The 27,973-nt window shown below is 36.9% G+C and overlaps 1 protein-coding gene across 1 annotated transcript in view; it reads left to right on the top strand.

Moving 5' to 3' along the window:
• RYR2 (ryanodine receptor 2) overlaps positions 1-27,973 on the top strand; it is an 830,352-nt gene that overhangs the window by 365,501 nt on the left and 436,878 nt on the right. The window contains exons 11-12 of the mRNA XM_027531123.1: positions 18,919-18,993; positions 24,819-24,975. Of these exons, the coding sequence (XP_027386924.1) occupies positions 18,919-18,993; positions 24,819-24,975 (232 nt within the window). The remainder of the gene's footprint in view (positions 1-18,918; positions 18,994-24,818; positions 24,976-27,973) is intronic.

Consider the following 27,973-nt stretch of genomic DNA (forward strand, 5'->3'; position numbering starts at 1 on the left):
AGAGTCCTAACTCCTGGACTACCAGGAATTCCAGAGAATCTGTATGTTAAAGACGTGATTTATGAAACATGATACTTACAGAGCAGATTTCCTGCTAACTCATTTTTTGTTGGAAGGGAGTCTTTCATTTTTTTAATTATTATTTTATATTGGGATATAGTTGATTTACAATGTCATGTTAGCAGGTATGGCCCAAAGTGATTCAGTTGTACGTATATATGTATCTATTCTTTTTCAGATTCTTTTCCCGTTGTAGGTTATTGCAGAGTATTGAGTAGAGTTTCCTATGCTATACAGTAGGTCCTTGTTGATTATTTTATATTGTGTGTGTGTTAATCTCAACCTTCTAATTTGTCCATCCACCTTCCACCTTTTCCCTTTGGTAACCATAAGTTTATTTTGTGAGTCTATTTTGTAAATAACTTCAATTGTATCTTTTTTTTAGATTCCATATATAAGGGATGTCTTATTAAATTTGTCTTTCTCTGTCTGACTTAGTTCACTTAGAATGATAATGTCTCCTGCTAATTCTTTAGATTGTTGGTTATTAATCATTTCTGAGAAAACTTGAGGAAATGTCAAAGACATTTTGATGTTGTTCTGGGTCCAGTTTTCCATTGCATCCTTATTGAAGTCTACTCCCCCATCCTGGAATTATTCTTCTCTAAATTTCTTATTAGAGTATAGTTGATGTACATGTTGTGCCAATCTTTCTGTAAGAATGTGACTCGGTTATATACATATAACTTTGTGTATACATATATACATATTCTTTTCTATATTCTTTTCCATTATATTTTATAGTAGGATATTCAATATAGTTTCCTGTGGTGTATACAGTAGGACCTTATTGTTTATCCATTCTAAATGTACTTGCAGTATTATTCTTGATTTAATGTTGATTATTTCTGTGTCAAATTAATCTCAACATGCATTCAGATCAACATATTGCTCTCTTTAGGTAGTGATGTCAGTAAGAACACATTTCTATTGCCCCTTGTACAGCGTGTTTACATGGGTAAAATTAAATGAAAATGGATATCAAGTCATGAGTTGAGGGAGAAAATAAGTCAGAAATAGGCAGCAGGAGCATGAGGGATCTTGCTTAAGAAGGAGGGTTACCTATATCTTGATTATACAGTGAAATTGAGCAATTACTTGCAAATAATGATAAAAGTAGTCCTTAAATTTTATGTTTACAGAGCACTGTTTCTTTCACACCTCTGTTTAGAAATGTCTTTCTCTCCCTCTATCCTTACCGTACATCAATTTCAATGTCTTGCAGAATGAGGGGGCAGCAAAGGAAAGCACAGCCAGGAGGCAACTTTTCTTTAATTGGTAGGACTCTGTATGAGAAACACATAATGACAACCTAAAAAATATATTTTGATTTATTTTTTTAAAAGAAGTAAAAATTGACTTTTGGACAGCAATAGGAGAGTTGGAGAAGATCCAGGGAAATATGTAGACCTTTCTTTTAACTCATAACTCTTATAGCCAGGCTATACACAATTATACGTATGAAATTATATGTGTGAAAGTGAAGTCTCTCAGTCGTGTCCGACTCTTTGTGACCCTGTGGACTGTAGCCCACCAGGCTCCTCTGCCCATGGGATTCTCCAAGCAAGAATACTGGAGTGTGTTGCCATTTACTTCTCCAGGGGATCGAACCCAGGTCTCCTGCATTGCAGGCAGACACTTTAACCTCTGAGCCACCAGGGAAGCCCATCAATTATATGTATACATAGTATGAAAAGGCAAAAAGATATGACACTGAAAGATGAACTCCCCAAGTAGGTAGGTGCCAAATATGCTACTGGAGAAGAGTGGAGAAATAACTCCAGAAAGAATGAAGAGACAAAGCCAAAACAAAAACAACATCCAGTTGTGGATGTGACTGGTGATGGAAGTAAAGTCTGATGCTGTGAAGAGCAATATTGCATAGGAACCTGGAATGTTAGGTCCATGAATCAAGGTAAATAGGAAGTGGTCAAACAAGAGATGGCAAGAGTAAACATCAACATTTTAGGAATCACTGAACTAAAATGGACTGGAATGGGCAAATTTAATTCAGATGACCATTATATCTACTACTGTGTTCAAGAATCCCTTAGAAGAAATGGAGTAGCCCTCATAGTCAACAAAAGAGTCTGAAATGCAGTACTTGGGTGCAATCTCAAAAATGATGGAATGATCTCTGTTCGTTTCCAAGGCAAACCATTCAGTATCACAGTAGTCCAAGTCTGTCCTGAAACCAGTAATGCTGAAGAAGCTGAAATTGAATGGTTCTATGAAGACTTACAGGACCTTCTAGAACTAACACCAAAAAAAGATGTCCTTTTCATCACAGGGGACTGCAATGAAAAAGGAGGAAGTCAAGAGGTACCTGGAGTAACAGGCAAATTTGGCCTTGGAGTACAAAATGAAGCAGGGCAATGCCTAACAGAGTTTTGCCAAGAGAACTCACTGGTCATAGCAAACACCCTCTTCCGACAGCACAAGAGAAGACTCTACACATGGATATCACCAGATGGTCAATTCCGAAATCAGATTGGTTATATTCTTTGCAGCCAAAGATGGAGAAGCTCTATACAGTCAGCAAAAACAAGACTGGGAACTGACTGTGGCTCAAATCATGAACTCCTTATTGCCAAACTCAGAATTAAATTGAAGAAAGTAGGGAAAACCACTAGACCATTCAGGTATGACCTAAATCAAATTCCTTATGAACATACAGTAGAAGTGACAAGTAGATTCAAGGGATTAGATCTGATGGACAGAGTAACTGAAGAACTATGGATGGAAGTTCGTGACATTGTATAGAAGGCAGTGATCAAGACCATTCTCAAGAAAAATACAAAAAAGACAAAATGGTTGTCTGAGAAGGACTTACAAATAGCTGAGGAAAGAAGAGACACTAAAGGCAACAGAGAAAAGGAAAGGTATACCAATTTGACTGCAGAGTTCCAAAGAATAGCAAGGGGAGATAAGAAAACCTTCCTCAGTGATTAATGCAAAGAAATAGAGGAAAACAATATAATGGGAAAGACTAGAGATCTCTTCAAGAAAATTAGCAATACCAAGGGAACATTTCATGCAAAGATGGGCACAATAAAGGACAGAAATGGTATGGACTTACAGAAGCAGAAGATATTAAGAAGTGGCAAGAATACACAGAAGAACTATACAAAAAAGATCATCATGACCCAGATAACCACGATGGTGTGATCATTCACCTAGAGCCAGCCATCCTGGAATGCGAAGTCAAGTGGACCTTAGGAAGCATCACTACAAACAAAGCTAGTGGAGGTGATGGAATTCCAGTTGAGCTACTTCAAATCCTGAAAGATGATGCTGTGAAAGTGCTGCACTCAATATGCCAGCAAATTTGGAAGACTCAGCAGTGGCCACAGGAGTGTAAAAGGTCAGTTTTCATTCCAATCCCAAAGAAAGGCAATGCCAAAGAGTGCTCATATTACTGCACAATTGCACTCATCTCACACCCTAGCAAAGTAACGCTCAAAATTCTCCAAGCCAGGCTTCACCAGTACATGATTCTTGAACTTCCAGATGCTCATGCTGGATCTAGAAAAGGCAGAGGAACCAGAGATCACATGGGCAACATCTGCTGTATCATCAAAAAAGCAAGAGAGTTCTAGAAAAACATCTGCTTTATTGATTACACGAAAACCTTTGTGTGTATCACAACAAACTGTGGAAAATTCTTCAAGAGATGGGAATACCAGACCACCTTACCTGTCTTATGAGAAATCTATATGCAGGTCAAGCAGCAATAGTTAGAACCGGACATGGAGCAATGGACTAGTTCCAAGTTGGGAAAGGAGTACAAGAAGGTTGTATATTGTCACCCTGCTTATTTAACTTCTATGCAGACTACATCATGGGAAATGCTGGCCTGGATGAAACACAAGCTGTAATCAAGTCTGCTGGGAGAAGTATCAATAATCTCAGACACACAAATGACACCACTGTTATGGCTGAAAGTGAAGAAGAAGTAAAGAGCCTCTTGATGAAAGGGAAAGAGGAGAGTGAAAAGCTGGCTTAAAATTCAACATTCAAGAAACTAAGATCATTTTCACCCAGTCCCATCACTTCATGGCAACTAGATGGGGAAACAATGGAATCAGTGACAGAATTTATTTTTTTGAGCTCCAAAATCACTGCAAATGGTTACTGCAGCCATGAAATTAAAAGACAGTTTCTCCTTGGAAAAAAGCTATGTCTGATCTAGACAGCATGCTAAAAAGCAGATACATTACTTTGCCGACAAAGGTCTGTCTAGTCAAAGCTATTTTTCCAGTAGTCATGTGTGGATGTGAGAATTGTACTATAAAGAGAGCCGAGCGCAGAAGAATTGATGCTTTTGAACTGTGGTGTTGGAGAAGACTTTTGAGAGTCTCTTGGACTGCAAGGAGATCCAACCAGTCCATCCTAAAGGAAATCAGTCCTGAATATTCCTTGGAAGGACTGATGCTGAAGTTGAAACTCCAGTACTTTGGCTACCTGATGTGAAGAACTGCCTCATTGGAAAAGACTCTGATGCTGGGAAAGATTGAAGTCAGGAAGGAGCAGAAGATGAGATGAGATGGTTGGATGGCATCACCAACTCGATGGAAATGAGTTTGAGCAAGCTCTGGGAGTTGGTGATGGACTGTGAAGCCTGGCATGCTACAGTTCATGGGGTCACAAAGAGTCATACACAACTGAGCAATTGAACTGAACTGATACACAATTATATTCTGTTATTAAAGTTTAATAACTAATGTCACATATAGTTTGTTATGAGTAGTTGAATTGATTAAGGAGATCACTGTAAATTACAGTTAGTTCTGAGCCATTTAGGACCATTTTTGGTTGTAAATCCTTGTTAGTAAGTAAATTTCTCTATCTGCTCATGCCTTGTTCCACTGACAGTTTTTGAATATACATAACACAACTCTTACTTGTAACAATTTAAGATGCAATTCAGTGACGAGTACTGCAGTTCTAAATACTGATGCATTGATCTTTTATATTATCTTTACAATTTTTCAAGTATGTTGATTTACATTGTTGTGTTAATTTCAGGGATACAGCACAGTGGTTCAGTTATACATATATATGTTCTTTTGCATATTCTTTTCCATCATTATTTATCACAGGAATTGCAATATAGTTCCCTATACCATTCATTAGGATCTTGGCGTTTACCCATCCTATATATATTAGTTTGCCTCTGCTGATCCAAAACTCCCAATCCTTCCATCTGTTACCCTCCCCACTTTGGCAGTCACAAATCTGTTCTGTATCTGATGGATAAATCCTATTCACATTTAAATTTGTATATGTATGTTGTTTCCTGTGCATTCTCATGGGAGTTTTAATCAGAGTCCTAGAACGAAGAGCATATATTGTCCCATTCAATTAAGTGTAATTGAATTGGAGAATGAGGCCTACCAAAGTTAAAAAAAAAAAAATATATATATATATAGTTTGTTTGTTTGTTTGTTTCCCCATGCTTCCTGTTCATGTTGCTTTTATGGATTGAATATTGACATGTTTGCAAAATAAACCATCACTGTGGTTTTATTTTAAATTTCTTGAGAATTTTTCAGAAAGATACATGGCTCTAAAACTACCAGTATCCAACTTGTCTGAACAACAAGAGTCATAAAAGTATCATCAATGAGAGTTGGGAGCATTCAGGTGAAAGGGAGGAATGCAATGAAGATTAACTGTAGAATTGTAGTTTCTTAGTTCTTCAAACTCTTCAAATAGTGAGATAGAATAAATTAAGGATGAACAATTTCAGGTGCTTGGCAAGAGATTTGTCAGATGCAACACAGTTTTTAATTATTGCTTTTAAAGTAAGATTTCATTCTTGAGGCTTGAAATTTGATTGCCAGTTTTTATTTCAAGCATGAAATCTTTTACATGAGGATATTTTCTATTCTAGATTCTGTCTCTGGATTGTACCTTATTTACTTCTGTCCATTTTTTATGTGAATATAATGTCAACAAACGCATTTCTTTTATGTGTACACACTTTTACTAATGGTTTAAATATGCACTCTCTGAATTATGTCATACTTTTAAATGAATAGATTTTAAAAGGGATCAGTTAGGAGAATATTATTCAGAATTATTGTTTGGTATCTCTAATGTGCAAACCATTGTTAGGGGAACTCTTTTTTGCAAAGTATTATTAATATGTTAAAACATGTTTTACCACATAGCTCATAAGTAGTTTTATTCACTCAATAAAAATTTGTGAAAAGACTGCCATGTTCTGGGTGCTGGGGTTATAATAGTATCTAAAAGATACCAAGTCACTTTTCTCAAGGAGTTTACATCCTAGTGGGGATATTTGACAATAAAAGCTTAAAATGCTGGTCTATAAATGCACACACGTATACATGCGTGCATAGATAAAGCACACCCAGTGATGTGTGTGGTCTTGGGGTTGAGGGGAGAGAGAGGGAGGGTGAAAGAGAGGTTGTCTTGTTTCCATCTTACCAGGCATCACTGTTGGCATGTGATACTTGCTCTGTCCTCTTGCTCTCAAATGCAGAACTGTTAAGTCATTGTTTCTGACAATGTCTGGAGATAAATGCTACATTTGCATTCCAGAAGTGACTCGGCAGGCAAAAGCCTTGCTGTGTGTATGCATGAGAATATTTTTACCTTCATGCCCCTTTTAATATATGACCTAATGAGCTTTACTTGGTAAATAATTGATTAAGGCATGAGATGGGTGTGATCTAATGAATTAAATGTCTCTCTGGCTTAGCAGAAGATGTGTGGTTTATATCTGAGTACACAATTGGATGACTAATATCCTGCAGGGTATGTATGTCCTCAGTCACTACCTTGGAGCAAGCTTCCAAAGCTGCTCTGTTTTGCTCCAAAATGATCAGGTTATCACACAAGAACTTTTCTTTCTTCTCTACTCCTTCATGTCCTGTGCATACCTCTTTAGCCTTGGTCTGGAAATAAGACAGGTTTGTCAAATAGTTTTACTAGAAGAGTAAGCACATGAAGGGGAGCTGTTCTCGATTCTTTGTCTCTTCTCCACAGAAAGAACTTCAGTCTTTCAACTAAACTTACCCTCCCTGCTGATTGCGGAGAGCAACCTGATCTTGCTTTGGCCTGTCATCCTTTAGGAGCCTGACTTGGTCTAGGGTCAAACTCTCAGAGAATGACTGGGCTAGAAGACAGTATTTACAAAAACACAGGCTTTGGTATTTCCCTGGCGGTCCAGAGGTTAAGACTTCGGCTTCAAATGCAGGACGTGGGTTCTATCCCTTGTCAGGGGCTAAGATACCACAGGCTGCAGAGCACCAAAAAAATTTTTTTTAATTCTTTAAAATAATTAAAAATACAGACTTTGAAGGCAAAGGATTGAAAATATAAATATTGGAGCCATTCGATTTCAGTAAAAATTAAAAAGCAATTGAAGTGTTTTCACTGAAAGTGAGTGAATTGCAGGAGACAATAGATTAAACATCAACATTGAGAAAAAAAGAGAAATCTCCCAGTTATTTTCTCAGTGAAAATTTAAGACCATTTTCACTGGTTCACATTTAGTTTTTTAACTTAATCCAGGTGTAAGCAATATCTTTCAGGAAGAAAAGAAAAGACAAGCTTCCTCTTCTTTTTAGTTTCCACGACTTTGTGGTTGTATTTTATTCTGTATAGACCGAAAAGTAAAGGTGGCAGAGTGTATTTTGTTATTTTCCTGCTCCAGTTGTATTTATATGATTCTTTTAATATGGAATCAGAGTGTAAGGATGTTACTGTTTTTAATCCACAATAATTCATTTACATTTTATATAGATGCGTTATGTCAAAACATGACCTTTCTGCTTGTAAAACAACTTCAATAGAAATCTCACAAACTCAGCCTTGAGTAAATATGCAATACTTCTTTAAGTGCTGTATAGGCATATACTTCTTGATTTCTCTGTTAGATGAAGAGAATCTTGACAGCTTGCCTTAGCACTTGCCTGGGGCTGAGCTGATCAGCCAAACACTCTCATAGGCACATACATAGTAGATGGGGTCCAAGCAGAAATTCTACTGACGTAATATATAATTATCTTTTAATCGTAGATCTGTCTTTCAGTCACTTTGACTCAATTCTTTTAATGTTTATTGAGGGCTTGTAGGTTCTAGGCATTTGGTGTGTGTGTGCTGACTATATAAAATGAGATTGTAGGAGATTGTGGAAAATATATCTTTTTAAAAATTTTTTCAGGCAAGGCTTTATTGGGGCCTCTGCAGTAGCAGGAGGAAACAAGAGCAAGTAACAGTTTCCCTTGTTTGCTTCGTTGTTGGGAGGTGGTCTGGCTTATTCCTTACACGGGGTGAGGTTAGAGGTATGTCCAGGGCTCCGGTCAAAAGAGGGTGGCTTAGGTTGGAAAACATATCTTACTATTTTACCCACTGAGGAAGCTCAGGCAAGGAGGAATCTTTGTTGCCCTTGATTTTAAGGTGATAGTTTTGTTAGCCTATAAGTAAATAAACTTTTCTTCCCAATAATTACTTTGAAATTGCCATTCAAATAGTGTCAGCTCTCAGTGGAAATTGTGTGTGAGTGATTTGCCTGTTTTTCAAGGATTCATAGATGAATCCTCAGTATCTAGGGTCTGGTAGTACATTACTACACGGAACTTAATTTGGTTGAAGATGTGTTGGTAGTAGAATTGTCTTGTCTTTAACTGCCCCAGATAAGTGCCCTGTGTCACATACTGTCCTTATTGGTGTGTGTGTGTTCATCTCTTCTGTTTAGTTTTCATCCAGGATTGTATTATTCATTCTTTACCCCTTTTATGTAGTTCTGTGTATATGGGAGTCTGCACACAAGTGCTGATGATCTTGTATTTGTGAAAGTAAAAAATTGGATAAAAAAAGTCACGCACTTTCTTGTAGGTTGTTTAAGAAGAGCAGTGGGATGCCTGCGTTGAGAACCACTCTGATTAACTTAGGAGGGTTTGATGCCCTCATTTGTATGATTTTGGTGACTCCTAAAAGATTATTATCCACTTGCAATTCCAGGAGGGGAAGAAATGCCATCATAACTAAACCAGCCTACCAACCTGAGTGAATAGAACGCTATTTTGAGGACAATGAGTCCCACATCCTTGGCTAAGAGGAAGCATCTGAACTTCACATCACCCTACAGGGAAGAATCCTTGTTCCTATAGCATGAATCTGAGGCTTAAAGACAGTGATTAAAAAAAAATAGTGGGGGGGTTTGTGGGTATTTTGACAATCTGATGTATCTTATAGCTTCTTCAGAGAAAATTCATATACTTGCCAGCATGCAGAACTTTTGCCTGTGAGGTAATTTTTGTGATGTTAGTTTATGTTTTCTCCTGGTACTTTTTCCATGATTTTTTCCCACTGAAGCAACTAGCAGTCCCAGTGCACTTTTCTTCTCAGGGAAGATTTGAGAGTTGGCAGAAAGCTTAAGTTTTCTACAAGGTACTACCCTTCCTGACTTTTATTCCCTAAAGACTAAATCAAAAGAAGTCATTATGCTTAGTGTCTTACACACAAGGGAGAACAGGAAAAGAAGAGAAGAAGGGATTTTTCCCTTGACTCAAGACACTTAGATGAAGCAAGTGGATATCCATATGCCCACACCCAAAATGAACCACAGTCCAAACCTCACACTTGATATGAAATCTAATTAAAATGGATCATGGGCATAAATGTAAAACATAGACCATTTAGGAAAAAATCTTGTACATATTTTGCTATATACCTAAGAAATGAACATTTTCTTTTTGGTTGATATATAAATGTCTTGTGTTTCAATTTCAAATTCCTGTTGTTCATCGTTGGTATGTAAGAAGTCCAGTTTGTGCCTTAATTTTGTATCCTTCATTTTTCCTGTAATTGCTGCTTAGTTGCAGGAGTTTTATTTTTGTTGTTGTTGATTCTCTAAAACTTTCTATGTAGACAATCATGTCATCTAATAACAAAAACAGTTTAAAATTTTCCTTTCGAATCCACGTAACTTTTCTTTTCTTTTCTTCTCTTATTGCATTAGCTGGAACTTCTAGTACAGTGTTGAAAAGGAATGATAAGAGGGGAAATTCTTGCCTTGTTCTTGATCCTAGGGGGAAATAATCTAGTTTCTTACCATTAGATCAGTTCAGTTCAGTTGCTCAGTAGTGTCCGACTCTTTGCGACCCCATGAATCGCAGCACGCCAGGCCTCCCTGTCCATCATCAGCTCCCGGAGTTCACTCAAACTCACATCCATCGAGTCGGTGATACCATCCAGCCATCTCATCCTCTGTCGTCCCCTTCTCCTCCTGCCCCCAATCCCTCCCAGCATCAGGGTCTTTTCCAATGAGTCAACACTTCACATGAGATGGCCAAAGTATTGGAGTTTCAGCTGTAGCATCAGTCCTTCCAATGAACACACAGAACTGATCTCCTTTAGGGTGGACTTGTTGGATCTCCTTGCAGTCCAAGGGACTCTCAAGAGTCTTTTCCAACATCACAGTTCAAAAGCTTCAATTCTTCAGCACTCAGCTTTCTTCACAGTCCAACTCTCACATCCATACATGACCACTGGAAAAACCATAGGCTTAACTAGACGGACCTTTGTTGGCAAAGTAATATCTCTTTTTGAATATGCTGTCTAGGTTGGTCATAAGTTTCCTTCTAAGGAGTAAGCGTCTTTTAATTTCATGGCTGCAGTCACCATCTGCAGTGATTTTGGAGCCCCAAAAAACAAAGTCTGACACTGTTTCCACTGTTTCCCCATCTATTTGCCATGATGTGATAGCACCAGATGCCATGATCTTCGTTTTCTGAATGTTGAGCTTTAAGCCAACTTTTTCACTCTCCTCTTTCACTTTCATCAAGAGGCTTTTGAGTTCCTTTTCACTTCCTGCCATAAGGGTGGTGTCATCTGCATATCTGAGGTGATTGATATTTCTCCCGGCAGTCTTGATTCCAGCTTGTGCTTCTTCCAGCCCAGCGTTTCTCATGATGTACTCTGCATACAAATTAAATAAGCAATATACAGCCTTGACATACTCCTTTTCCTATTTGGAACCAGTCTGTTGTTCCATGTCCAGTTCTAACTGTTGCTTCCTGACCTGCATATAGGTTTCTCAAGAGGCAGGTCAGGTGGTCTTACTTACCATTAAGTAAGATGTTAATTGTATGTAATCTCTATCAAGTTGAGGAAGTTCCCTTCTGTTCCTAGTTGACAGAGGTTTCATTGTGAATGGATGTTGGATTCTCTCAAATTCCTTTTGCATTTGTTCATGGAACTGTATTGTTTTTTATTCTTTAGCCTGTGGCTGTGATGGATTGTATGAATATTCAATGATATTTTAAATTTGTAAACTTTTGTGTTAAAGGGAGAAAAGCAATCATTTTAGCTACATGCTTATATTAAAGCAGTACATCTCTTTTGACCTAAAACATAGTGCTAGTTCCTGTGGATACCAACTGTGTCTTTTAAAATCTATTTTGTTAGCATTAAAAAAATCATTTTTTAAAAGAAGTTAATTCTGTGGTCTGTCATTCATTTATTGAACATTAAGCTTGGAAAAATGAAGAATTCTGCTATTTGTTCTTACTGTCCTGCATTGTGGTAACTAAAATTCAGTGATAATGACTTTTTTTGTCCCTACTAAATTCTACATAAACATATCATAAACATTTGAAATGGCAACACAATCTTTGGAAGTCATTAAACTGCTCTTCTCTATTTTTAATTTGTGTAACTGATTCATTATCAAAATTGATTGTGACTGAGTAAATTATTTTTTTTGTTCTTCTTTTGTTGTTGAGGATTTGTTACACACTCCAGCCTCTATTAAGAGAAAAATGAAACCAAAGTGTGTTCAAAAATAGAACTCTAATAGCAACATTTCTTATCCCCACGCTTTAAGGTCATATGGTAAATGTTAAGAAAAAAGAAGTTCAGTTGGAAGAAAAAAGGTTATGTCTGTGGTATTGTAGTAATAATTGACTATAAGTTGTTCAGTGTTAAAATAATATACTAAATTTAGGGCTTCCCTGTGTTGAAGAAACAAAGGTAAATTGAAAACAACCTAACTGCTGTTTTTGTAATTCAGGCAGAAGATAGTACTATTGCTCATACTTTACTGATTAAACAGAAATTTTTAGGGGGATAATTCAAGTGCTCTGAAACACTGTGAATTTATCCATCATTATCATGGAGAGGAAAGAAGGAATCCCTTGCAATGTGGATATTAATTCCAGACTTAGAAATGTAGACAGATAAATTGGATTTTCTTTCAGTTATTGTGATGTTTAATTTTATGTGGAAAATTCTGAAAGAGATGGGAATATCAGACTACCTGACCTGCCTCTTGAGAAATCTGTATGCAGGTCAGAAAGCAACAGTTAGAAATGGACATGGAATTACAGACGGGTTCCAAATAGGAAAAGGATTATGTCAAGGCTGTATATTGTCACCCTGCTTATTTAACTTATATGCAGAGTACATCATGAGAAACACTGAGCTGGATGAAGAACAAGCTGGAATCAAGAATGCTGGGAGAAATATCAATCACCTCAGATATGCAGATGACACCACCCTTATGGCAGAAAGTGAAGAAGAACTAAAGAGCCTCTTGATGAAAGTGAAAGAGGAGATTGAAAAGGTTGGCTTAAAGCTCAACATTCAGAAAACAAAGATCATGGCATCCAGTCCCATCACTTCATGGCAAATAGATGGAGAAACAGTGGAAACAATGTCAGACTTTATTTTGCAGGGCTCCAAAATCACTGCAGATGATGACTGCAGCCATGAAATTAAAAGACACTTAATCTTTGGAAGAAAAGTTATGACCATCCTAGACAGCATATTAAAAAGCAAAGCTAGTCAAGGCTATTGCTTTTCCAGTGGTCATGTATGGATGTGAAAGTTGGTCTATAAAGAAAGCTGAGTACTGAAGAATTGAAACTTTTGAACTGTGGTGTTGGAGAAGACTCTTGAGAGTCCCTTGGACTGCAAGGAGATCCAACTAGTCCATCCTAAAGGAAATCATTCCTGAATGTTCATTGGAAGGACTGATGTTGAACCTGAAACTCCAATACTTTGGCCACCTGATGTGAAGAGCTGACTCATTTGAAAAGACCCTGATGCTGGGAAGGATTGAAGTCAGGAGGAAAAGGGGATGACAGAGGATGAGATGGTTGGATGGCATCACTGACTCAATGGACATGAGTTTGGATAAACTCCGTGAGTTGGTGATGGACACGGAGGCCTGCCGTGCTGTAGTCTATGGTGTTGCAAAGAGTCGGACACGACTGAGCAACTGAACTGAACTGAATTTTATGTGTCAACTTGAGTGGGTCACCAAGTACCTAAATATTTGATCAAACTATTTGATCAAATTATTCTGGGTGTTTCATGAGAGTGTTTTTAGATGAGTTTAACATTAAAATTTTCAGAAGAGTAAAACTGCCTTCCCTTATGTGGGTAGTCCTAATCTAATCAGGCAAAGACCTGAATAGAACAGAAAGGCTGACTCTTTATTAATCAGAGGGAACTCTTTCTGCTTACTGTCTTTGAGCTGAGACATCAATATTATCCTCCCTTTGAACAGAATTGAGATCTGAACCTGTGATCTTTGGACTAAGACTACGCCATTGGCTTTGCTGGTTCTCAGACATGGACTGGAACTTAAATCATCAGCTCTTCTCAGTCTCCAGCATGCTTATCTTAAAACTTGTCAGCCTCCATAATTGCATGAACAGTCTCCTTATAGTAAACTCTTTATATAAAATTATATGTATATATAGGTGCATATCAGAGAAGGCAATGGCACCCCACTCCAGTACTCTTTCCTGGAAAATCCCATGAATGGAGGAGCCTGGTGGGCTACAGTCCATGGGGTCGCTAAGAGTCGGACACGACTGAGCGACTTCACTTTCGCTTTTCACTTTCATGCATTGGAGAAGGAAATGGCAACCCACTCCAGTGTTCTTGCCTGGAGAAGCCCAGGGACGGGGGAGCCTGGTGAGCTGCCGTCTATGGGGTCGCACAGAGTTGGACACGATGGAAGTGACTTAGCAGCAGCAGCATAGGTGCATATATTTATACGCACATACATATATGCATACATATGTACATATGAGCATATATATATATATATATATATATGAATAATTCTATTTCTCTGAAGAACCCTGACTAAAACAATTACAAAAACTTTAGACCTTGAATTTCATATAGCTGCCTCTCTCTGAGATTAAAATTAACAATAATATGGGTATGATCATTTGGATTGGAGTCAGCAAACTCTTAACTTGTGGCTTAAATCTGGCCCACTACTTGTTTTTCTAAATAAAGTTTTATTGGAACATAGACCTGCACATAGACCTGTTGTGAAACACTGTGAATTTGTCTATCATTATCTTGGAGAGGAAAATAGGAATCCCTTGCAATGTGGATATTAATTATAGATATAGAAATATAGATAGATAAATTGAATTTTCTCTGAATTAGTTATTATGGTGTTTAATTTTGTGTGTCAACTTGTGTGGGTCACCAAGTACCCAAATATTTGATAAAACTATTTGATCAAATTATTCTGGGTGTTTCTAGTTTCTCTGCAGAAGGGAGGGGTCTCTTTTCAGCCTTGAATCTTTTATTAACAATGTGTTTTATGATTCTGTGCTGAATACCACTAATTGGAATTGTGTATCCTGTAAAATTTTGGTATAAATACATTCTGATAAATGCCAAACTGTCAGGCTGTGAAGTCTTTGTAAGGACTTATGCTTTTATCTGTATGCTAATGCTAGATTTTTCTGGGGCTCAGACTCTGAAGTTGAGCTATCCTGACTGTCAAAGTGCCTGCTTTCTGCTGAGAAATAAGTGGTTTGACATCTGAGATAAGGCTTAAAGAGTATTCTATAGCTGAAAATACAAAAATAGCTCACTGCTTTCATTCAGTGAACAATATTATAACACTTATGAGAAGTGGAATTGATGACAGGAATAATTTGTCCTTATTAAAAGAATAACTTTAAAGGACTTCTTTGAGCAGTTTTATGTGATCAGCCTGAAATATGAGTTCATTAATGAAGTTTGTTATATTGGAGGATAATGTTTTTTGTAGGCCAAAATTTACAGCCTGAATCCTGGAATTTTTTAAAATGTTATTGAACAAGGCACATATTGTTGGTTAACAGGTGTGCATATTTTAAAAATTCCTATTCAGTGAAATTTCAGTGACTTCTGATTTATGAAGTAGAAGACTCTTTAAAAATTTTGTTACAAATAATATCATTGTCCAGTAGTTTTAACACTTTCTTTTTTCTCTTTATCTGTAACATTGTTTTGGTTCATTAGTTCAATAGAGTTAGTGAACAGAAAGCTGCACACATGCTTTTCCTTCTCTAATCTCTTCAGACAGTTCTTTGGTTTGTTGGATTTCATTATTTCTTCAATAATTAAGGATTGTAGGCTACAATCTCTAAAAGTTTACCCTTGCATCATAAATGTGTTATGAAGTTTTCTTTTATTAATTATATTCTAGTTAGGGTATAATTTCTATTTCCTCTCTGACCTTAAGTAATTTAGGAGAGTTTCTTATTTTCCTGAATTGTTCTTTTCTTCATCATTTTAGTATTTATTCCCAAATTTTATTTGTTATGATCAGAAAATATGTGAGTAAATAGCTACACTTAAAAAAAATCTTATAAAATTTTCTTATGGCCAAGTATGAGATCTTTATTAAAAGTCTGGGAGAATCCAAATGGCTGAGCTTGGGTCATAGCCCATGATCAAGGGAAGTGAAGTTTAACCTTTTTTGTTCCTTTTTTTCCCTTAAGTTTAACTTTTTAAACTTCCATAGAAGGAATAAAACTCTGCTTTCATCAAAAATCACATAGGGATGGACAGCCCAAACTTAGAAAGCGAGTTCAGGTGCTGAGTGGGAGACAGCATATGACTTGTTGAGGAGGGCATGCAAATTTGAGTCAGAGCAGAATTGCTGGGAAATAATGGAAAGGTGATTAAAGGTCAGTTTACTAGAGGGTCTCTTTCTCCATCCACTCTACACACAGTACTCAACCTTCCTTCCCAATAACATGGAACAGCTATTCAAAGATTATGGGCTGGGACTTCCCCAGTGGTCCAGTGGTTGAGACTTTGTGCTTCCAATGCAGGGAATGTGGGTTCTATCCCTGGTCAGGGAACTAAGATTTCTCATGCCATGTGACCAGAAAAGTTAAAAAATAAATAAATAAAGACTATGGGCTTGCTGATATATTCATGAATAAAATGATGTAATGTCTGTGAAAAAAAAAAAGTCTGGGAGAAACAAACATAATATTGTAAAGCTATTATCCTCCAATTAGAAACAAATTAAAAAAAAATCTATGTTTGTGTGTATCTATCACTATGTACAATATATATTGTACACAAATGCATGTGAACATATATCTATATTTTGTCATTCATTACCTTTCAAGTACATACCCAGAGATTCTAATTTAATGGTCTAAGAATTGTCTGGAGTTTTTAAAGCTTTCCATGTGATTATAACACACAACCAATACTAAGAATCACTATTCTAATGAAATAGTGGTTTTAGTCCAGTGATTCTCAGAGTGTGGACTGGCTGTACCAACATTGCCTGGGAACTTGTTAAAAATACAAATTATTGATCTTATTAAACTGGAAACTCTGGGGGCCCAGGAGTCTGTGTGTTTTTATATTTTTATCAGGTTATAATTGCTTTACACTGTTGTGTTAGTTTCTTTGGTACAGTGAAGTGAATCAGCAATCTGTATACACAGAATCCCTTCCCTCTTAAGCATCCCGCCACCTACCCCCATCCCACCCTTCTAGGTCATTACAGAGCACCAAGCTGAGCTTTCTGTGCTATACAGTAGCTTCCCACTTCCCACATCTATTTTACACGACAGTGTAGATAAAAAAGTGAAAGTGTTAGCTGCTCAGGCATGTCCAATTCTTTGGGACCCCGTGGATTGTAGCCCAGCAGCCTCCTCTGTCCATGGAATTCTCCCAGCAAGAATACTAGAATGTGTTGCCATTCCCTTCTCCAGGGGATCTTCCCAACCCAGGGATCAAACCCACATCTCCTGCATTGCAGGTGAATGAATGCTCTACTGTCTGAGCCACCAGGGAAGCCCATAGTATATATATGTCAGTGCTAATTCTCTCAATTTGCCCCACCCTCTCTTCCCCTTGTGTCCACATGTTTGTTTTCTATGTCGGTGTCAAATTCCTGCCCTGCAAGGTGATTTATTGGTAACGTTCTTCTAGAGTCCCGTATACCTGTCTTAATATACATATTGTTTTTCTGACTCACTTCACTCTGTGTGACAGACTCTAGGTCCCTCTACATCACTAAAAAAACTGACTCAATTTTGTTCCTTTGTATTGCTGAGTAATATTCCTTTGTATATATGTACCACAACTTCCTTATCCATTCATCTTTTGATGGACATTTAGGTTGCTTCCCTCCAGCAATCTGTATTTTAAAAAACTTGAAAGATGATTCCAGTATTCACTAAAGATTGAGAACTACTGATGTCTAACAGTGTTTTGACATTACGAGTCATCTTGGCCCCAGAAGACATTTCATCTTATCTGGAAGCATTTTAGATTGTCACAACTTGGGTGATCACATACAAATTGTAACTCAAGTTGTGGGTCCTGACTTGGATGGCTTGTGTTTGCATGTAGTTGATAGAGGCCAGGGATGTGTCAAATACCCTACTCCAGTGCACGGGATAGCCCCTCACAGCAGAGAATTACCCGGACCAAAGTGTCAGTAGTGCTACTTTGTAGAAACTGAGGTGGACAGTACTTTCCCAACTGTGGCTCCCTCTTACGACCAGCTGGGGATTCCAAATTTACTTTAATTTGGCCAGTGTTAAGGGCAATATGCCAGGATTTTAAAAGCTATCCCTATGATTATATTCACAACCACAATTGAAAATTGCTGCTGAGGACCCTGGTCACTGAGGTACCTAAGATTCTTAAGTTCTAATGGATGGATCAGGGTGATCTTGAGTTAATGTTACTATAAAAAGTTAAAAAGGAGTCATTATTACCTCCTGATGTGATGTAATAGGAAGGCAAACACCATTTTCTGAAGTGTTCTTGGCAAACTATTTCAATCTTGAACATGAGCCAGTTTCTAGGTTTTATAATCTAACTACCAACTTAGAGGCAGATGTTAAAAAAACACTGTGAGGATGTCATCAGCAAAATCAGAAGGTAGAAAGTACTCCAGGACAAATGATACAGTTTTTCTTTCCAACAAATAAATAGTAATAAGGAAAAAAAAAGAGAACTGTTTTTTGTTGTCATTTAGTTGCTAAATTGTGTCTGACCCTTTGGTGACCCTGTGGACTGTAATTCACCTGGCTCCTCTGTCTATGGGGTTTCCCAGTCATGAAAAATAGAGTGGGTAGCCATTCCCTTCTCCAGGGGATCCTCCCGACACAGAGATCAAACTTGCATCTTCTGCTTGGCAGGTGGATTCTTTACCACCAAGCCACCTGGGAAGCTATAATATATTACCCTCAACAGCACTTAAACTCAGAACAGAGTATTTTTATAGATTTAAGTTTAATAGTGAAAGTATTCACTGGGAGAGAAAAAACAATGGCCAGGGTGAGGGAGAGAGGATGAATGGGATTACAGGGAGTAAAGGACAAAGAAATGTGTTTAAATCAATTGTTTATTCAGATCACTGTTATCACTGTTATTTATATTTCCAGCTATATTCTCTCCGACCAAAAAGTATAGCTTTCACTGTTTATCCAAAGCTTTCCCATTTACTTTCTTTCTTATTTGACTTGAAAAGTAGAATCTAAGAATATGACATTAAAATTGGGCTTTTTATATTCATATATATATTTTTTTTAACAGAACTGTTCATTACGAAGGTGGTGCTGTATCGGTTCACGCACGTTCCCTGTGGCGACTGGAGACACTAAGAGTTGCGTAAGTAGAACATCTGAATACATCCTGATGCTTTGGGTACAAAAGATTGGGCTGGCCAAAATGTTCGTTTGGGTTTTTCTGTAACATCTTATGGAAACGCCTCAGTGAACTTTTTGGCCAACCCCATATATCTAGTGGTCTTGAACTTTTCTTCAAAATGGTCATGCTAACAACAACACGTAGATGAAACACTCATTTTTTACCTTCCCCTGCAATTATTTACCTTTCACTAGCCTCCATTCACCAGGTAGTAAGCAATGGTTTTATACCATCTGCTTATTTTTAGCCTCATTTGGTTTTGTGTTATCGATTCATCCCAGTCTGTGCCTCTCCTGGCAGGAAGAGCTCCTAGTGCAGAGTGACGTAAGGTTTGGAATCAGGACAGATTGTTTGCAGGCCTGTCGCACATTTCAGATCCAGGCTTGATCTGAATCACATTTCAGATTACATTTCACATTTCAGATTACAAAGGCATATGTAAACCAGTGGCAACTTGAACCCAAATGAGGTGTGAGCGTCATCACTGGCAGTCACTATCTTTACTTAAAACTAGCTTGATAACTGAGTGAGAAATGTGAATTGAAAATAGACTCACTGTGTATTCATTATACAAATAATGATTATCTTTTTTTTTCTGGTGACTTCAAAAAGCTGTCCAGAGATTGACTTTTAGCTACTCTAAGTAAATGCAATACTGATGATAAAGGTGTCATTTTGAACTATTTTAAATAGAATTTAAATATCAATCAAATTAAAAGATTAGAAGGTCATTTTTGTCCAGAAAACAGAGTTTTCAATGCATTTGTTCCCTGTTATGTTACACTTTAAAAATTTATTGATTTAGGGTAATAGACTTCCATGGATGTGTGTAGGGAACTGTCTTATTATAGAATTGCTGCATTTTATTAACTTGATATTTTGAGATTAATGATTAAAATAGTTTAGTGGTCTTCAGGGTTTTTTTTTTGCTTATGTACTCTGTGTAATAATTTCAAAAACTTTGTATTTCCTTGAACATTGCTAGGCTCAACATAGAATTTTTTTCATTATCAGTTTAAATAGATGCATAGAATATAACTTACAGTGTATTGTAAGTAGTGACATTTTAAGATAACATGGGTAAACTACTCTCATAAAAATATCCCATTGACCTTGTGTACTGCTGCAATTTAATACCCATCTTTATTTATTTAAAAATGCTTGAACATGGTCTCTTTAACAGTGAAAAAATATGTTGTTCATCTTTCTCATTGAAATCATATTAGTTTATTCTCCCATGACACAATTTTACCCCAATGAGATTTTTTATGATTGATTTTCTGCTCACTCTATCTACTCCTACTCAACAAAAATATGCATGTAAATTAAATTTATTTCTATATTTTCTCTGATTGTAAGTATGCAACTTTTAAAAAGTGCTCTATATTAATCTGTTAGTTATCAATTAATTGATAATACTAAGTTTCTTTCTATATAAATTCACAGTTGCTCAAACTCACTGAAATATTAAAACTGATAAATCTTGAACTTAAAAGTAAAATTTTATGGATAGTGAATTTATTAATGGGATGGAAATAGAAGAGATGACTTATAAAGCAAAAGAAAGAAAGCTCATAGCCTTTATGTGCTTCATAAATTATATAGAGAATCTAGGGAAAGGAATTCCAAATATATACATATATTTCTGTAATTTGCCTTGTGTATTATTAAAAATGACAGCTTAATTAGAGATGAAATAGGGCCTTTATAAAACAGATTTCAGATGTTTTTTCACATTTGTAGATCTACCTACCCTTCATGATTGTGTACTTAAATTATTTTGTTTTTTTTTTTTTTCTTGAGGAAGCCAGGTCCTAAATCTGTCTATTGCTTATTTAAAAAAAAAAAATGGATAAGAGCTCTTGAAAGCCTGACGAGACTTCCTTTTCATTGTCAGCAATGTTATTGATGAGCTATAATTACAGAAATACTTTTGAAAGTATCCGAATGGATTTCTTCATTGAAGTTTTTTTTTAAAGATTTGGTTGCATCTCTGACCTCCTTTGGCATCACTGTAAATATATAAATTAGATTGCATTTAATTAGCATGTGTTCTTTTTATATTCAGTGGTCACATTATTTTCTTTTACTTTGAAAGTGATATTCAAATTACTGCTTCTATGTATAACAGAACTGTATTCCAAAGGTCAATGTTTATATTGTAATCTTTGGGATACCATATGGTTTTTTTCTCCAGTGAGATGCCAAACTATATATTTGTTACAATTTATGTAGTCCAGTAATTATATATTTTATATTGCAATCTCATACAAATAACATTGTGTCAAAAGTTTTTCAGTATCATTAACTTTTTAATGAAGTAAGCTTTAATTTGGGGAATCAAATGTAATAGAAAACACATTCCTGTATTATACCCCAATGCAAAGTTTAAGACTATTATATGTAGGATATATATTGGCTTCTGTAATAGAAATGATTACTGCAATTATAATACACATTATGTATACTTACAATTCTACTTTATTTTTTTTTAATTTTATTTTATTTTTAAACTTTACATAATTGTATTAGTTTTACCAAATATCAAAATGAATCCATCACAGGTATACATGTGCTCCCCATCCTGAACCCTCCTCCCTCCTCCTTCCCCATACCATCCCTCTGGGTCGTCCCAGTGCTGTAGCCCCAAGCATCCAGTATCGTGCATTGAACCTGGACTGGCATCTCGTTTCATACATGATATTTTACATGTTTCAATGCCATTCTCCCAAATCTTCCCACCCTCTCCCTCTCCCACAGAGTCCATAAGACTGTTCCATACAATTCTACTTTATCTTACAAATTTTTTTAATAATTAACATCCTCATTCTTTTGAGATATTTACAAGTAAATGTAGATAATACCTTGGGAACAGTTGTCTAATATAACATAGGAAACTAGTTTATATAACTACTATATTTCGACTGTTTCCAGTTTTTACTGAAATATTAGTTTCTTGCCCTTGATTCTCCTGGCCTTGTCCTCTTTTCTTTTGGACTATGGACACATGAGATGAGCTAATTTGAGCGCTTGTGAGCTAAAGAAAATGTGCTTAGACTTCATAATGTTTGAGAATTGGGCAAGTTCATTCCAATTATAACAGAATTCCCTTGGTGGATTGAGAAGTGTGCTTATGTGTATGAAACCTATGAGATTTGAGCCCAAATAGATTTGAACATGGTATTCAGAATACTGTCTAGAAGTTCTGGTGAAAAGTATGTCTTTGGACATACTTACGGACTATTTGAAAATGAAGTTGTTTTCTCTAGTTAGGATGAGTCATTATTTGATAAAATTTTCAAATGCTCCTTGAAATAATGGAATGGTATTAAAAATAATTGCTTTTTTATAGCATCTGCTAATAGTATACTTAATTTTATGAGGGGAATACACAAAACTTTTCTATTACCAGAGTAGAAATGCTTTAACATGCTATTGTTGGTAAACAAACTTAAATTTCATTTTTAAGGCACTACTGTGTTATTATCAGGATTTATTGGTACATGGTTATTATTTTAGTAGGAGGACTTATCCAAAGTAATTATCTTTATAAACATTTCCATGTAAAACTTGAACTTATTACAGTATCATTCTAGTATTAACTTTCCAGGCTAATGCTTAAGGTTAAGAAAAAATCCAGGTTAGGGAAACAGCATTCAGTTCAGTTCAATCGTTCAGTCATGTCCGACTCTTTGTGACCCCATGAACCGCAGCACGCCAGGCCTCCCTGTCCATCACCAACTCCTGGAGTTTACCCAGACTCATGTCCATTGAGTCGGTGATGCCATCCAACCATCTCATCCTCTGTCGTCCCCTTCTCCTCCTGCCCTCAATCTCTCCCAGCATTAGTGTCTTTTCAAATGAGTCAGCTCTTTGCATCAGGTGGCCAAAGTATTGGAGTTTTCAGCGTCAGAATCAGTCCTTCCAGTGAACGCTCAGCACTGTTTTCCTTTAGGATGGACTGGTTGGATCTCCACGCAGTCCAAGGGACTCTCAAGAGTCTTCTCCAACACCACAGTTTAGAAACATCAATTCTTCAGTGCTCCGCTTTGTTTATAGTTCAACAACAGCATAAAATTGACTTAAAGATAATTTATTGAAACAAAATTGGCATTAATAAATCTACTGCAAATCTAAAAAAAAATAAAAATAGTGTGCGTAATTTATAGAATCTAAAAGTTTTTAATGATTCTGTATGAAAAGAAGTCTATTAACTAATAAATCATAGTTCAGTTCAGTTCAGTCGCTCAGTCATGTCCGAGTCTTTGCGACCCCATGAATTGCAGCACGTCAGGCTGGAATCCTCGAATATTTACTTTTTATCGGTTTGATTCGTTTTGTAGTGGTAAGAGCTTCTACTGTAATTATCTTTTAAACATTTATGCTTGTGTGTCTTGTGTTTCATTTTCTGTTTGCCATTGGCATGTGAAGCTTCATGACATAGTACATTCTTTTTAGAGTATATCTTACTCATTGTAAAGTAATCAACTGTATCCTCTTTATGGGCTTCCCAGGTGGCTCAGTAGTAAAGAACCTGCCTGCCAAGCAGGAGGTGTGAGTTTGATCCCTGGCTCAGGAAGATTCCCTAGAGAAGGAAGTGACAGTCCACTCCAGTAGTCTTGCCTGGGAAATTCTATGGACAGAGGAGCCTGGCGGGTTACTGTCCATGGGATCGCAAATGAGTTGGACATGACTTAATAACTCCATAACAACAATAATATCTCCTTTATACTTTTTGCCTTGAATTTTAATTTGTCTGATAGCAATTTTACCATCATTATTTTTTCTTGGCTTTATGGGCACGGTGATTCTTTTTTATTTTTACTTTATTGAAAAAAAAAGTATTTGATTTCTAGCACATTTCTTATCATTGATAAGAGGCTATCCTTGCTTTGCACGCTAGCATGATAACTCTAAGTCTCTATTACTGGAACCTTCTTTCCACTCTTTATCATAGTGAGGACAAGGTTCTGTTCTGTACAGCTTTCAGTTAACACAGTTCTGTACAATGTGAGAATGGTCTGTATCTTCATTTTTCTTTTCTTCTCTATCTGAAATCCACTATTTTTAAAAGCAGATTTTGATGATCACAACTTTGCTTTTTATCTTTTTTATGCAACTTTAGTTTGCATTTTCTGTGTTTTGCATTTAATTTTTCTTGCCTTTTTTTCTCTTGACCACTATTCAAATTTAGTTTCTTCGTCTCTTTTGTTCCTTGGTTTTTATTGACATCATTGTTCCATATTATTAAAATTTAAAGCATAGGATGAGATTTCTTTTTTTCAGATAAATATCTAATTCAATTTGTATATATGAATTCCAGTTTAACATAATTAGGCATTGACTTTAATACCACTTGCCTGAAATCTGTTCAAATCCAACAAAAAACTAGTCAGTCCTAGTTTATGAGTTTAAAGTGTCATTTTAATCTCATAATGTCTTTATTTGTGACTGGTGATTAGAAATTAACTCAAAACACAAGTTCTTAGTCATCTTAGTAGTGTTTGGTGTGGATAGTATTACAGTTAATGTCAGAAGACCTTGAGATAACTTTTGCTTCTACTTATTATTATCTACATGACATTGAATATTACCTATAACCATTCCAAATAACCATTCTGTTATTTGTGAAATAAAAATATACCACCATCATAAGGTTTTTGGAAACACTCAAGAAAACAGTATATGTCAAACCTCCTTGTTCATTGTCCGACACATACATTTTAATTGTTGTTTCTCCTGTCATTCTGTTTGCTATTGGATCAAGTCTTAACATTTTTTATTAGGTGGAGTGGAAGCCACATAAGGTGGGGACAACCTTTTCGACTACGCCATGTCACAACAGGAAAATACTTGAGTCTCATGGAAGACAAAAGCCTTCTACTCATGGACAAAGAAAAAGCTGATGTCAAATCAACTGCATTTACCTTCCGATCTTCCAAGGTAAGACCGAGATATAATTTTGGATTTCCCACTGCATTTCCTTTGATGTTAGAAATACAAAGGAAAATGATGTATGTTTTACACAAATTTCTAAATTCCCAGTTTCTCGTCTATTCATTCCTCTTCAGTCAAACCCATTTCCTAAACCACTAAAACCTGCCCAGGTGTTTCACTTGGTTTATCGTTCTTTGGTTATTTTCATGTAGCATATCCATCCAACTCCTTTTAGTTTTCTTAGGCATTGACAATGCAGTAAGCACAGACCTTGTGCTGCTGTTGCATAACACTGTAAGGGGCACATCAGCAGACCCTTTTCCTCACCGGCTCGATTACACATGTGCTCTTACATACAGACCTTTCTTCTTACGTCTCTTGAATCCTATGTAAGGACAAAATATCTAAGAATGTCCTTAGCTCTTTCACGAGAATTCCTCTGAAGTAGATGTTGAGTAGAATAGATAAAATAAGTGCACATCAAAGTCAGGTTGAAATGCTGGTGCACAGTTAGACTCTCTCAGTGCCTAATGTGTGTGTGTGTGTGTGTGAGCTGAGTCATGTCTGACTCTTTGTAGTCCTATAGACTGTAGCTGAGTTGTGTCTGACTTTTTGTGGCCCCATAGACTGAAGCTGAGTCATGTCTGACTTTTTGTGGCCCCATAGACTGTAGTCCACCAGGCTCCTTTGTCTATGGAAATCTCCAGGCAAGAATAATGGAGTGGATTGCCATTTCCTGCTTCAAGGGATCTTCTCAACCCAGGGATCAAACCTGTGTCTCTTATCTGGGTCTCTTACATCTCCTGCATTGGCAGATGGGTTCTTAAGAGATTCCCAGCTCACCAATCCCAGCATGCAGTGGATTGCTAACCATGCCTCAGCAAAACAGCACATATCCTGAATAGTCACGTGTCTCAGGAATAGCTGAAAATCACTTGTTCACTTGACACATGCCAAGTGTCTGTTGCGTGCCTTTTTAAGATAACTGTATATTTCTGTCCTTAATTTAATGATTATTGTGAAATTTGGTCATTGTGTTAGAAACGGTATTGAATTACTGGTTAGCTTTGTCCCAGAGGTGCATATGCCCGTGTTACAGATAAAGGTATGTTTGAACAAGACCAGAAGTAACTCTGAAAAGCTGGTAGCCTGAGTTTACATCCCTAATGCCGTGCTGTTAGTTCTCTTCCTTTGGAAGACACAGAATGGTGGATGATGCTTCTGATTTGATGAGTTCTCCCAAGTTTTCCAGGAACGACAGCCAGTGTAGGTCCCTATTCATTCTGGTGGAAACAGACAAGGCTGGTCAGTTCCAGTGGATAATCTGAGACAGGATCAGCATTTGTAGTTGTTATTGGGACTCACGGGGGAGCTCTGAAGTGGGGAGAGCTTGGGTGGACTTCAGATGGGCAGTTAGTTGCTCCTTGTCTCTGTAGTTGGAGTGTGCAGTTGATCACATTGTGAACAGACTTGGTGCCAGTGGGCTTCTTCCTCAAGACTTGGGAATTTACTAGTTTGTCCACTGATAATCCCTCAGTCCAGAAAGACAAAAAATTCAACCTGCCAAAGATGATCAGTTATCTGATGGTGAAAGCCCTTTTCAAGAAAAAAAGATGGCAGAAAATTGGAAAAGTGCAAAGAAATGCATGACATCCCAGCAAAATATATCTTCTGAAATAAAATCCCAGAGAAGGGGAAAAATATGAACAGGCATATCACATTGAAATAATATTAGAAATTTTTTCAAGACATGGGATTTAAAAGGTAAATATATATCTAACAAAAACTGGAGGCGAAAGACAAAAAGTAAAGGGTGCTCTGATTACTTCCAGTAAAACAGAGATAAGTCAAATAATATTTTCTAAAAATTTCAAAATCGAGTAACAAGATATTTCTGAGTAAAAAGCCAAACATTCAACTGTAATAAAATTTACTGAACTAAGGTAGTGGAAGAAAGGGAAGTCTAAAAGAAGGGAAGTGGACATTTATTCACCCAGAACGTATGAGGGCTCACTTGATCTCAACTAGGGGTAGGGAAGATGCTGATAGTCCATGCCTTCCTAAATCTTGTTGAGGGCACTGGGAAGCAGGGACCCCTTCTTCCCTAAATCCTTCACCTTTTAAAAATGATAATTGCTACCATTCTGTGATTCTCGGTAAGTCTACAATTTGATCTGAGTGTTTTCCATAAGTGATCTCACTGAGAAACAGGATCCCCATTTTACAGATGGAAAAACTAAAGGCAGGAGAGATGAGTCACTTGCCCACCTTCTACGGATAGTCACTTAGCTGGGTGTATAGAAGAGCTGGTAAACATGAGGTTATCTGGGTTATCTGGGTAAACATGAGGTTATCTGCTCCAAACCACTACCCAGGGTGGGTTTCAATAACCAGGCCTGATCTCCAGGTCTGGAACCCTGGACTGGCTAGTCACTCATTCACCCCCAAGGCTGTCAGAGTTCCCCAGGACCTCATGTAGTAAAGCACTCTCCTACCCGCTCTACAGGCTCCCAGGCAGCTGCCTGACACTATTGTCTAATTGTGGTCTCCTCAGTTCCTGTTACTGCTGGAGAAATCTGAAATTCATTTTTCTCTTTTCATTATTTCTGTAACAATCACATTCCTATAGTCTTCAGAAATCCTATTTTACTATAGAAAGCTGAATACCTCCACAATCTTTCTCTTTTCATTCTTTCTACTATAACAGTCCTACTTCTCCAGGAGGTAAATGAATGCCTCTAGCTTTTTTAGGCTCCAAAATCACTGCAGATGGTGACTGCAGCCATGAAATTAAAAGACGCTTATTCCTTGGCAGGAAAGTTATGACCAACCTAGATAACATATTCAAAAGCAGAGACATTACTTTGTCAACAAAGGTCTGTCTAGTCAAAGCTATGGTTTTTCCAGTGGTCATGTATGGATATGAGATTTGAACTATAAGAAAGCTGAGCACCGAACAATTGATGCTTTTGAACTGTGGTGTTGGAGAAGACTCTTGGAGAGT

Source organism: Bos indicus x Bos taurus, chromosome 28 (genome assembly GCF_003369695.1).
Source record: "Bos indicus x Bos taurus breed Angus x Brahman F1 hybrid chromosome 28, Bos_hybrid_MaternalHap_v2.0, whole genome shotgun sequence".
Lineage (NCBI taxonomy): Eukaryota > Metazoa > Chordata > Mammalia > Artiodactyla > Bovidae > Bos > Bos indicus x Bos taurus.